Source organism: Hemiscyllium ocellatum, chromosome 23, assembly GCF_020745735.1.
Source record: "Hemiscyllium ocellatum isolate sHemOce1 chromosome 23, sHemOce1.pat.X.cur, whole genome shotgun sequence".
NCBI classification, from domain to species: Eukaryota; Metazoa; Chordata; class Chondrichthyes; order Orectolobiformes; family Hemiscylliidae; genus Hemiscyllium; species Hemiscyllium ocellatum.
In genome coordinates this window covers 46,825,750-46,838,373 of record NC_083423.1, presented here as the reverse complement: position 1 = coordinate 46,838,373, position 12,624 = coordinate 46,825,750, and the positions used below count along the sequence as shown (strand labels likewise).

Genomic DNA, 12,624 nt, shown 5'->3' with positions numbered 1-12,624 from the left:
CCCTCCCCATGAAAAGAATTTCCTTTAATGTTCTCTTTTCTATGAATGCCAATAGGACATTAATTTTTACTGAAATTGCTGCATTGAGAGCAAATAAACTGCACATTCTCTTCCCCTTTCCACCATTGGCACTTCATTCAGTCTCTCTCAAACCGATTTGCTCACTAAAATATATTGCTTTTCCTTGCACTTCACAGCATTGTCAAAAATTTTATTATGTTGGTGTGAAAATGGTTTTTGCTTTTTGTTTTTTTTGGCAAGAAATCTTCTGAACTGTCCCACATACCTTTGATTTTGGAAGTAGGGAAATATTCTATCTCAACAACCTTGGACAAAAAAGTTTATGGTTTAATGAAAAGCAAATTATATATTGATAATGGAGTAATTGACATGGTTTATACACAATATATTTGAAGAGACTGCTTCACTATCTAAAACAAAATCCTACTGACCAGATTCTGGTTTCACAGTCCTTCATTACATTTCCCACTACAGTACAGGAATGTGGTGATGACATCATCTTTGTACACTCGGGCTTTTGCTTACCTTTCGGAGATGCTGCTGTGGTTTGTTGAAGGCCATGCTGGTGCAGCTGATGTGGGCTGGTTCTTCTAGCTTCAAAGCATTTTGAAAGATGTGGCTGCCAGGATAAATGAAGTGCTGCACATCTTCCGGAGTGTCTCCTTCAGCAAATATGGTGAGGTGGAATATTTGACTGTCTAGGTCTGGGTTGATCTGTGTTTTACTTGGCCACATTCAAGAACAGCCTGAATGTCTTGTTCATAGAATTGAAGAGATTGAAGGGTGTTGTGGTGATCTACAGCATAGAGAAAGGCCATTCGACGAGTCAATTTTGTGCCAGTTAAAAGCAACCACCTAACTATTCTAATTTCATTTTCCAGGACTTGGCCCAAAGCCTTGTGTGTCTTAGGCTTCAAAGTGTGCATCATATCATAAACTGTTATGAGGGCTTCCGCCTCTTCTATCTTTCCAGGCAGTGAAAACAAAATTCCCCATGTCCCCTCGAAGCCTCCTGCTTACTTTAAATCTCTGCCTCCTGATCCTCCACCAAGGGAAAGCATTTCTTTTTGACCATTCCATCTACATGTCTCATTCTTTACTCCTCAATCATGCTTCCCTCCTCAGTCTCCTCTGCTTCAAGGAAAACAGCCCCAGTCTATCTGATCTCTTTAGAACTAAAACTCTCCAGCCCAATATCCTGGTAAAACTCCTCTGCACTGTCTCCAGTGCAATCGCATCCCTCCTGTAAAGTAGCTTCTAATACTGTAAACAATACTCTAGCTGAGACCTAAGCAACATTTCATAGAGTTCCAGCATAGCCTCCTTATTCTGTGCTTTGACTAATAAAGGCAAGTATCCCATATGTCGTCTTAACTACTTTATCCATCTGTCCTGCTATAGAACTCATAGAATCCCTATAGTGTGGAAACAGGTCATTTGGCCCAGCAAGTCCACACAGACCTTCTGAAGAGGAACCCATTCCCCTACCCAATTATCCTATATTTCCCCCGACTAATGCACCTAATCTACTCATCCCTGAACACTATGGACAATCCACCTAACCTGCATATCTTTGGGCTGTGGAAGAAGCCCACACAGACACAGGGAGAATGTGCAAACTCCACACAGACAAGTGCCCGAGACTGGAGTCGAGCCCAGGTCCTCGGTGTTATAAGGCAGCAGTGCTAATCACTGAGTCAACGTGGCTTCCAGTCATGAAAACAACCCTCTGCTTCTTGCCAATATCTGATTAACCAAATTTCCTTGGATCCCACAGGCTCTTATCTTTGGTATCAGTCTCCCATGCCCTGCTGAAGTCTGAGTAGATTGCATTGAATGTATTGCCCTCATCTACACACCTAATCATCTCTTCAAAACATTTTGTTTAAACAGTATTTCTCCTTAAAGCCATGCCAGTTGTGGTTTTGATTAATCCCAAGTGCAGATCAAAATTGTTTCCCAGTTGTTTCCCTGTCACTGGCCTGTAGTTTCTTGTTTTATTCTGCAGTCCCTTCTGCAATTCTCCAGGACCTCTCCTGTGCCCAGAGAGGAATTGAAAATTAGAGGCAGTCCCTCTCTTGCCTCACTCAACAGCATGGAATGCATTTATCCAGTCGTGAAGATTTGTCTACTTGACTTTTAAATCTGCCAGATTACTAAGAACCACTCCTTTGTCTCTGCTAATTTCTTACAAGTCCAGTGCAGAGTAAGCAACCACACTGCAGTTATTCACATTCTAGGGAAGTTTATGATGGTCATCTTGGTTTAAGCAAAGAGATAACTGAGGTTAGTGTTTTCCATTCAGGCTGGGTGGTAGCCTTGAGCTATAAAAGTGCTGCCTTGATTTGAAATCTTGAGTTATTCTGCCAGGGAAAAAGGTCTGTTTTTTTGATTTGGGAGGTCATGCATTTCTGGATTGCATATGTCAAGTCATTCCTGGTGAGGAGTGTGCTGAAACGCAGAAGTCTGGGCACAGGAGTCTAACACTACTTGCCTTGATGTGAGATTTTTGCTTTGTAATATACTTGTTAATTAGTGGAGGGCAGTGCTTGTGTATAAGCATGTTGGTTACTTTATTGGACTGATTGGAATTTGAACTGAAGTTTTCTAGCCAAATCTGGACTAAGAAGCAATAATAATGACCACAGACCTACTGGATTGTCATTTAAAAATGCACATTGTTTATAGTGTCCCTCCAAGCAGTCTGTCCTTGGTCTGTCCTAATGCAGACTGTCATTTAGTTGGTATATAGTTACTGTCTGATATGGCCTAATCTATTGAGTAGGAGTAGGCAGTAAATGCTGGTAACATCCGTGCCCACTGAATGAGTCAAAGGAAGTCTTTGGCTAATTATTCACCCCACTTCTTTGGAATAAGTGATGCATAACATTTGGCTATTAAATCCAGAACCAGTAGATGGCACTCTGATCATCATAAATTGACTTCGTGGAAATGGGAGCTAAGGCCTGAAAAGGTCAGGTGGTTATAGCAAGTTGGTTCTTTTGGTTTGAACATGGTTGCACCCATTTAAATAAAAATTGTAATTTTTTTTTCAGTCCCATTGTCCACCTGTACCACCTCTTTGAATTAGTTCTTCAATTAGCAAGCGTAACAATCTTACACTGCTGTGTACAGTGTTTAATGCACATAAGTGCAAAATGTTATCTGATCAGTCGGCAGGAAGACTGGGTGAAATTAGCACATTTCACCCAGTCTTCCTGCTGACTGTTGTACACCTGGGGATGATATAAGAAAAATGTGTGGACCAATAAATCTCACTGGAAAAATCTAGTTCATGTTGAAATAAATTGGGAACTGTTGAGAAAATAGTCCAAATTTGATTTGGTAATCCTAAATTAAATCACTAATTTAAAATGCAAAAAAAGTGAAAGTTCAATTTATATGGGAAAGAAACTAATGCATGTATAAAGGGGCATTTAAACAAAAGTATAAATGAGTTATTAAATTCAGTCCACTTGAGTTGAACTTTCAGATTGTCCCCTGCTCTTTGCTCTTTCCTGTAACCACCTCACTTCTGAAGCCCCCACCCCACTCCAGACTGTCAATAACATCCACGATTCTGAAATTGTATATTGTCTAATTTCAGGATAAACGTGGGACCTCTGAACTGGAGGAGATCATGAAACGCCGGCAAGAAAAACTCAACGCTGCTGGCTGTGACTCTGGAGTAGAATCTTTTGATGAAGGAAACAGTCATTAATGAAGAGTGATTACTTTGAAACTTTTTCTTTGATTTTAGGAAGCCACTGAGAAATCATCTGAGTTTTTAGAAATTATGCGCAGAAGGCACAAATTGATCGACCAGTGAAGTGTATTGCTGGAAAGGCCAAGATATAATGAACATGTTTTGCTGCATTTTATTACTGTGGAGTAGAACAGAATTTCGTAAAAATATAATTGTGACTTGTTAAAATTAAGCTTATGTTTTGCAATCAAGTTTTGATTGTATCCTCTTTGAATATAATTTAATAGTCAGTTTATTGTAAGAGACTTAATACAGTAAACTAGGTTTGTCACAATCTGTAGTGAAATGATAAAGGGAATAAGATTGAGTCAGTATTGTCTTTGATTTAAATTCAAAAGATTTGTAAGATTATATTGGTGATGAAGACAATAGTGAAGCATTTTCTGTGACTGGTATTTAATGTGCAAATGTCATTGTCGAAGATGCAGTCGGTCTAACAGCAATTTTTTCACATTAAATATACAGTTCTAGTCTTAAAATATGACTAGAAAGTTGAATTTAAAAAAAGATAGTTACAACACTACTGCCCTTGGCATGGGACTTTTTGATTTGGAAATGTACCACTGACACAACCACCCCCTCCCACCCTCCTTCCCCATGCAATGTCATATCTGTGTTACAAATGGACACCGAAAGATTTCACGTGCAAATAGTTTATTTCACAGTTTGAACTTTAAATATTGTTATCTTGATGTAATTTTATGGAAACTTGCTGAACTGAGAAGAATGTTGTACATTTGAGAACTTAAATCCATTTAGAAGGATTTGATATTGTATTTGTATAGTTTCATGGTGCCTTTTTCCACACAATTCAGCTATAATTCTGAAATAAATAGTATTTACTGCTACACTCGGTGTAAATTTATAACTAGATTTGTTTATCTCCCTCAATGCTTAGACAATCTTTTTAAATTCCTTGTAAAACATTACAGGGAGTCATTTAACTCAGTTGGCTGAATGGCAAAGTGATACCAGTTATTCAATTCCTGCACCAACTGAGGTTACCATGAAAGACTCACTACCTCAACTTCTCCCTTTGTCTGAGTTCTGGTGGCCATTCAGATGAGGTCACCACCAGTCATGTCTTCCTATTGAGAGAACAGTCCTGTAGTTTAGTATGGTGACCTTATTACAATACTTTGAAGTGCTTCTGGATAATATGGTGACAATTCGAAGTTGACTCCATATTTTTATTGAGTCGTAAACTTAGGATATTTATCCAGCAGTTCTGAAAGTCTTGTTGAGAATTGTCTATCATGTCCTATAAATAGAACAGGGACACATTAATTCTTCCCATGTGCACTTACAATTTCTAATGCACCTGATGTCAATGCTGGCTTCTGTGGAAGCACAAACAATAAAGATATTAGGCCAAGACTGTATAGATAAACTATGGAAAATTGATTTGATGGAAGCAAAAATGAGATATTCCTTTTTCAACCCAATAAGGACTGAACAAGGTAGAATGTTTTTGTTTAGAAAACCTGGAGGTCTAAAGAGACTTGATGAGGTGGTGGAAGAACACTGGTTATTAAATAATTAACTAGCTTAATGAATGCTAGCCTTGATATCTAGATAACTTGAATGCAAGGGGGGAACAATTCATGCCTCAGCCTTGACTGGCATCAGTTCTGGGGACTGCATCTTTGGAAGGATATATGACCTTGGAAGTGTAACACAGGCATAGCAGTGTGATACTGTAAAACTAAGGGTTAATTTGAGACATTGCACAAACAATGGATCAACTCGGCCTTTAAAGAGTTAGGGGCGGATTTGATTATAGTTTTCATAATAAGTGGAATAAATACTGAAGGAAGGGAAACTATTCATTCTGGTTGAGGAGCCTAGGATTAGGGTGTAATTTTTTTTTGAAAGTTAGAAGGTAACCTTCAGGAGTCAAGTTATGAAACATTTCTACACACAGCCTGGTAGAGGTTTATTGGACTGTTCTGCAGATGGCAACCGATGCAATTTAATTCTGTAAAAAAAAAAGCTACAGACAGGCTAGCCAGATGGGGCGAAGCAATGGAATATAATCAAGAAAAGTGTGAAGTACTGCATTTTGTGAGGATTAACAGGGCAATGGAGTAGATGGTGAATGGTAGGACCCTGAGTTGTACAGAGAATCAAAGGGATTTGGTGTATATGTGAATAGATCCTTGATTGTATCAGGTTAGGCAGTTAGTGGCTAAGGTGTCATCTGAGATTATTGCATTGAACACAAGAACTGGGAGATTATGATGGAGTTTTAAGAATGTTAATTAGGCAACAACTACAATACTGTGTCAATTTTTGATCACCACACTAAAGGAAGGATGTGATTGCACTGGAGAGAATGCAGAGGTAATTCACCAGGATGTTGACTAGTCTGGAGCTTTCAGTTATGAAGAGTGGATACATAGGCTAGGGTTGTTTTCTTTGGTGCAGAGGACCACAAAATTATGAAGATCATACGCAGCATTGGGTATAATTATTCTTCTTCCCCCACCCACCCCCCAGAAGGGTCATGTATTTAAGGTAAGGGGCAAGAGGTTTAGAGGGGAATTGACAAATGTTTTCACCCAGAGGGTGGAGGGTATCTGAAACTCTTGGCTTAAAAGGGTGCGAGAGGCAGGAACCATTACAACATTTTAGTACATGGATAAGCACTTGAAACACCATAGTATGCAAAACAAAAAGACCAAATGTTAAGAAATGGAATTAGTATTTGCATCAAGCAGATATCTAACCTATGAGCTTAAAAAGCTGCTTCAAAGTTGTAATATTCAATGATCAATTTTAAATCTGAGAGACACAGCAAACATTATGGGCCCTGACTACATTTGGCTGTAGTACTTCAAACTTGTGCTCCAGATCTAGATGTGACATTCTCCAAGGTGTTCCAGTACAGTTGCACTCCTAACATTCTTGTCCTCAAATCCAGTCCAACAAAAGACCACCCTCTGATTCTGCAGTCAGCCATGAGTAAAATTATGAAAGTTATTGTTAACACTGCCATCAAGGATTGTTAGGCACAACTTACATACCATTGCTCAGTTGGATTCTGCCGGGGCCATTCAGCTCCACTCCTCATTGCACTCTTTGTCCAAACATTAAGCTGAACCCTACAAATGAGATGAGAGTAAGCTTTTTTATGTGGTGTGAATGCAAGGAGCCCTAATAAAATTGAAACCACTGGGAGTGTCTGGGTAGATAGGGAAATATCCTTCAATTGGTTGGAGATGTACCCAGCACAAAGATGATTATTGCAGATCAATCATCTCAGTCCCAGGATATCGCTGCAGGAGTTCTCTTATTTTTAATCGACCTGCTCAGCTCTTCCCTGGAGCAGGTGGGACTTGAACCTAGGTCTCCTGGCTCAGACTTAGTACACTACCACTGCACAACAAGTGCCTTGTCCTTTTAATGGTAGTGTTGTGGGATCAATCGTGTTCCCTCTGTCATAGGTTTTTAAGTAGTGATATTTGCTGAAGAATTGTGACACTTATACTGAAGAAGTCTGCCCACCTGAATCAGAAAACATGAAAACTGTTAAGTGACATTTTAACATGGATCAGGCAATGACCATTTCCAACAAGAGAGAACATATATATGGCCATTAATCTGATGAGGAATGGGTGGCTTGACGAGGGCATGAGAGTTGACTTGGAAAAGCTGGGAGGAGGTTGCACTATTTGGGTGAGGGTTGAAAGGGTTGACCTTGGGTAAGGTGGGAGAGAGGGTGATGCAGGCCAGATTGGACATAGTAGAAAGTGAAGACTACGGATGCTGGAGATCAGAGCTGAAAATGTGTTGCTGGAAAAGCGCAGCAGGTCAGGCAGCATCCAGGGAGCAGGAGAATTGACGTTTTAGGCATTAGCACTTCGGGCTCATGCCCAAAACGTTGATTCTCCTGCTGCTTGGATGCTGCATGACCTGCATGCTTTTCCAGCAACACATTTTCAGATTGGATATAGTGCCAATGAATATTGTGTCCATTTCCCTACCTGAGCAATTGGGTGGTAAGTGGTCATTGACCATTTGAGTAACTCGGTTGGATTGATAGCAGGTGGACCATCCTCTACTTTGCCTACCTCATAATATTTCCAAAAGGTCAGGAGAGGGGGTAGGGTAGAGGAGATGCAATCGGGTAGGTAAAGGAAAAGTCACTTCTGGAATTTTCAGCTCCTGTCCTGGGAACCTAGCAACAGTGGCTCATAGAAACCTAGCCAAAGTTTCAGGTCAATGACCTAACCTTTCCGAAGAACTGAATTGCTATCAACTTAAAGCATGAATAGTTTCCTTTTCTGCACAAGCTGCTAATATTTTCAGTGTTTTGTTTTGCAGTATTTTAGACAATTTATGAGAAATTTGCCAATGGCAAACAATTTAGGTGTAGGTAGAAGATGTAGAGAATATCTGGATTTATCCCCAGTGTTAGACTGAGTTAAGCAGAATGTCTGGATAGAAAAGGGGCACCAAAGCTGATCTTACAGCTAGATAACATGAGATAAATATTTTGATTATTAATTTAATGTTCTGGGTTGAAACCCTAAAATTAGCAACTTTGGTAACAAGTGATTTTTTTTATCACTACTGTAATCTGTTACAAATATGCAGCTTGAGTATGTCTTTTTCTTCTCATCAACCTGTTCAGAGAAGTTATTATGCACCACTGAAGCAGATAGGATTTAAACCTGGATCTCATGGCTTGGAGGAGGAACATTACCACTGTGCTGTAACAGCCCTAGTTTGTGTGTTTTTTTAAATGAACTGAATTTTCTAATAAACTTGTTCAGAGACATTATTACACACCTGGAATAGGTGGGATTTGAACCCAAACCTCCTGGTCAAGAGGTAGTGTCACTACCACTGCACCACAAGAGCTCTAGTTTTACTGTATTTACTACTTAGAGCAAATTCAAAAAATGTTGCAATTCATTAAAATGTGTCCACCTTAATTCTGTCTACTTTAAAGCTCTGCACCTTTGAGGCAACATTAAATATTTTCCCTAATCAGCCTGTTTAGAGATGTAATTTTGCACCGTAGCAATTTGTGGGACTTGAACCTGTGCCTCCTGGTCCAGAGGTGGGGGCATTACCATTGTTACAAAACCCCTGAAATTGCTTGAGATTTTTGTGGAGTACCTCAGTAGGATTTGGACCAGTCCCCTGAATATCACCTACATTTCTGGATTGATAATTCCACTAGGCCGTGACCCCTCCTAACTTTGTTCTTTTTTGTGAAAAGAACTCTGAACATTGTTGTTCACTTTATGTCTTAACAATTTTGTCATTTGTTATTCGCCTGTCATGTTGCAGTAGAGATGTAACATGGCATTAGTTTTTCTCATTAAATATTAAAATAACAAGAAACTGTTACATTATAAACTTGTATTTTATTGTTCCATTTGTCCTTTTCAGGAAGTTAACTTTTCTGGAAAATTGTCATGATAGCCCTAATGGATCATTGCTGTCTTATTCTGCATTTCAGTTTTACTATCCATTGCTTATTGTGAGCTCATAGAGTATAAAGTACACCTGCATTAACAGCACGTTAATTGGTGAATAATGACTTGGGAATGGTAGTCATACTTGCAGCGTTCAACAGTCAGTGGAATTGTTCCATGCAAACCTGATTATTTTGTCTCCAATTTGCGCAGTGACTGTAAAACAGCAATATACCTGATTATATGATTAGTTTCCACATCAGTGGCTGAAATGAAAGGCTTCATTTTCCCATGCTGCTTGCTTTCCCCTGGACTTTCAAACTGCTGTTCTTTCCCAGTAAAGTAGAAGATTTATTGCCAATGATCTGTTTTTCTCGTATGATCTGGCTGTGCTTTAAAAATAGTTAAGAATTGAATCAGGAAGTTGCACTTTTATGCTCTTTCGAAATATATTTTGTTCTAATATATTCAGCAGAAACTGAGTTTTGCTTTGTTTATTTTTTAGAAAAAAAAGAATTTGTCCTATTAGATATCTTGATCATGTTTTCACTTTCTATACTTGAGGGATTGCAAACTAGATTATACAACCTGTTCTCATAACTTATGTTTTTCATGTTATTTCAAGATTTTATGGCATAGAAATAGGCTATTTGGCACCTTTATACCTGCACCACTTCTATTATCTAGTGCCAATTTCTTGTCTTTTCCCAGACCCCTGCACACCACTTCTATCCAAATAATTATCCAATTCCCTCTTGAATGACTCAACTGAATGAATTGACATGTTTTTAGCCTTATTAAAATCTGTATTGCAGCCCCTCCAAGTCCATATCACCTGTCATTGGTGAGATGCCCTGGTTGAATGCAGTCCTCCAAGTTCAGTCTCATTGCACTTTTATGTAATTGTAAGATAAAAGCCATCCTTAATGCTCAGTTCTATTGAGATGACCATTAACATCCCAGTAGTTCTTTAAAAATTATTTTTTGTCCACTAGTTTTAAATGATTTCTGTATATTGGTCCTCCAAATGCTCCTCCACAGTTCCTATCTTCTAAATATTTAGAAAATGTGCTTATCTATTAATCTTGAGTTTGCATTTTCCTGCATTGAATTCAATCTCAGCTTTGTCAATTCACTCTAATCTATCAATGTTTGCAACTTGCTCTTCTCTTAGTGTGCAGTCTGCCTTAATGCTGTCAGCAAATTTGATTTTACAACTCTCTATTCCTTCATTTAAATTACTTCTGTAAGTGTAGTGAGCTCAGGTACAATTCCCTAGTCACATCTTGATAGTCACTGGACTATCTTTGTGGGTTATATGGTTTGAGGAAAGTAATAGAAAACAAATGTTTACTCAATGAAAAAGATGCAAGAGTTCCAATAAGTAATTGCCCTAAGAATTTCCAAAAGAATGAGCCTAAGCAGATGAAGTCAAATAAGATGTTTTGAGCTTATAAATAGAAACAAAGCATAAATAGGAATAAATTTGTGCTAACGATTGGCTAGAACAGCGTGCAGTTTTACTGTTTACGTTATAAAAGGATATTAAGCTTATAACACCGAAAGCAAAGTGGACATTGATAATACCATGGTTGAAAAACTGTCATTGTGACTATATTTCTACTGAGCTAAAACAAAATTAGTGGAGCTTTTTAAATTTGAGAAGTTCAGATGGAGTTTGGGGAATTGCTGGTAAGGAATTGATTTTTATTTATTGATGGGATTGGGTGTTATTGATTAGGCTAGAAATTAATGTCCATCGTTGGTCATGTTTCTGAAGGTGGTGGTGAGCTGCCTTGTTGAACTGCTGCAGTTAATGTGATAGCGATATGTCCAGACTGGTGTGCAGGACAGAAGTCTAGGATTTTAACTCAGTGATAATGAAACAGCAATGTATTTTCAAATCAGGACAATGTATGACTTTGCGGCTACCTTTTGTAGGTGCTTGTATTTGCTTTGTTCCCTTTGCCTTTCTGGATTAGATTAGATAAGATTAGACTTAGTGTGGAAACAGGCCCTTCGGCCCAACAAGTCCACACCGACCCGCCGAAGCGCAACCCACCCATACCCCTACATTTACCCCTTACCTAACACTACGGGCAATTTAGCTTGGCCAATTCACCTGACCCGCACATCTTTGTGACTGTGGGAGGAAACCGGAGCACCCGGAGGAAACCCACGCAGACACGGGGAGAACGTGCAAACTCCACACAGTCAGTCGCCTGAGTCGGGAATTGAACCCGGGTCTCCAGGCGCTGTGAGGCAGCAGTGCTAACCACTGTGCCACCGTGCCGCCCACACGGAGTGGAGTGATCATTGGTCTGGAAGATGCTGTCTAAAGAGCATTGGTGAATTGTTGCATTGCATCTTGTAGTTGGTGCATACTGCTGCTCCTGTGTGCTCGTGATGGAGGAAATAAATATTGCGGTCGTTACGGGAATGCCAGTCAAGTGGTTGCTTTGCCCTCGATGGTGAGAGTTTCTGGAGTGGTGTTTAAAGCTACTTTCTCCAGGCAAATGGGAAGTACTCCATTATAATCCTGGCTTATACCTTGCAGATGACAGACAGGCTTTGAGGACCCAGGATGGGTGTTGACTGCTGCAGACCTCCTAGCCTTTGACCTATTCATTTGGCTATAGTATGTATATTGAGAGTCCAGTTTAGTTTCTGATCAGTACTAACCTCAAGATGATAGTTGGGGATTCAGGAGTAGTCATGCCATCAATTTGTGTCCTATTGAAGATGGGCATTGCCTGGCACTTAAATGGCAACAAACATCTGCACCACGCATTATCTCAAGCCTGAACGTTGTCCAGGTCTGGACACACTTGAAAATGAACTGCTTCATTATTTGAGGAGATGGTATGAAGGACGCTGAACATTACGCACTCCACCTCACCACCTACATTACGATGGAGAGGATGTTTGGATTTAAGACATTACTGAAGGAATTCCTCAAAGTTGAGATGATTGACTTCTGGCAACCACAATCCTCTCCCTCTGTACTAGGTATTATTTTAAGCAGTGGAGAATATTCAAGTTTTGCTCGGGCTTCTTGAGGCAACATTCAGTGAAGTGCTGCCATGATACCTAGGGCAGTCTCTCTCCCTTCCCTGTGAGTTTCGCTCTTTTGTCTGTAAATAAGATACTTCACTGGGCATAGTTTTGACAGACTGTTACACCATAAAATATCTGAATTGGTTTGGTTTGTTGTGTAATGAGGAGATTCTTGTCCTGATGTGCTGTTCTATTTCATGATGCCAATGCTCACTCCAAATTGTTTTTAAAATGTGAGTTTATCATAACATCTTTAGCATTTGTTTGAAATGTTGTTATTAAGCACTTAGTCCATTATATCCATAGACTGAATAGCTTCTTGTCATCAAAGATTTTTATTAGTTCCCAATA

The 12,624-nt window shown here is 39.4% G+C and overlaps 1 protein-coding gene across 8 annotated transcripts in view; it reads left to right on the top strand.

Annotated features, from left to right (window-relative positions):
- The window catches only part of eps8a (epidermal growth factor receptor pathway substrate 8a), a 193,895-nt gene extending 189,309 nt beyond the window's left edge, over positions 1–4,586 (top strand). For all 8 annotated transcript variants that reach the window (XM_060843210.1, XM_060843211.1, XM_060843212.1 and 5 more), the window contains one exon: positions 3,629–4,586. In XM_060843210.1, the coding sequence (XP_060699193.1) occupies positions 3,629–3,742 (114 nt within the window). In that variant the 3' untranslated portion in view covers positions 3,743–4,586. The remainder of the gene's footprint in view (positions 1–3,628) is intronic.
- Positions 4,587–12,624: the final 8,038 nt, after the last annotated feature.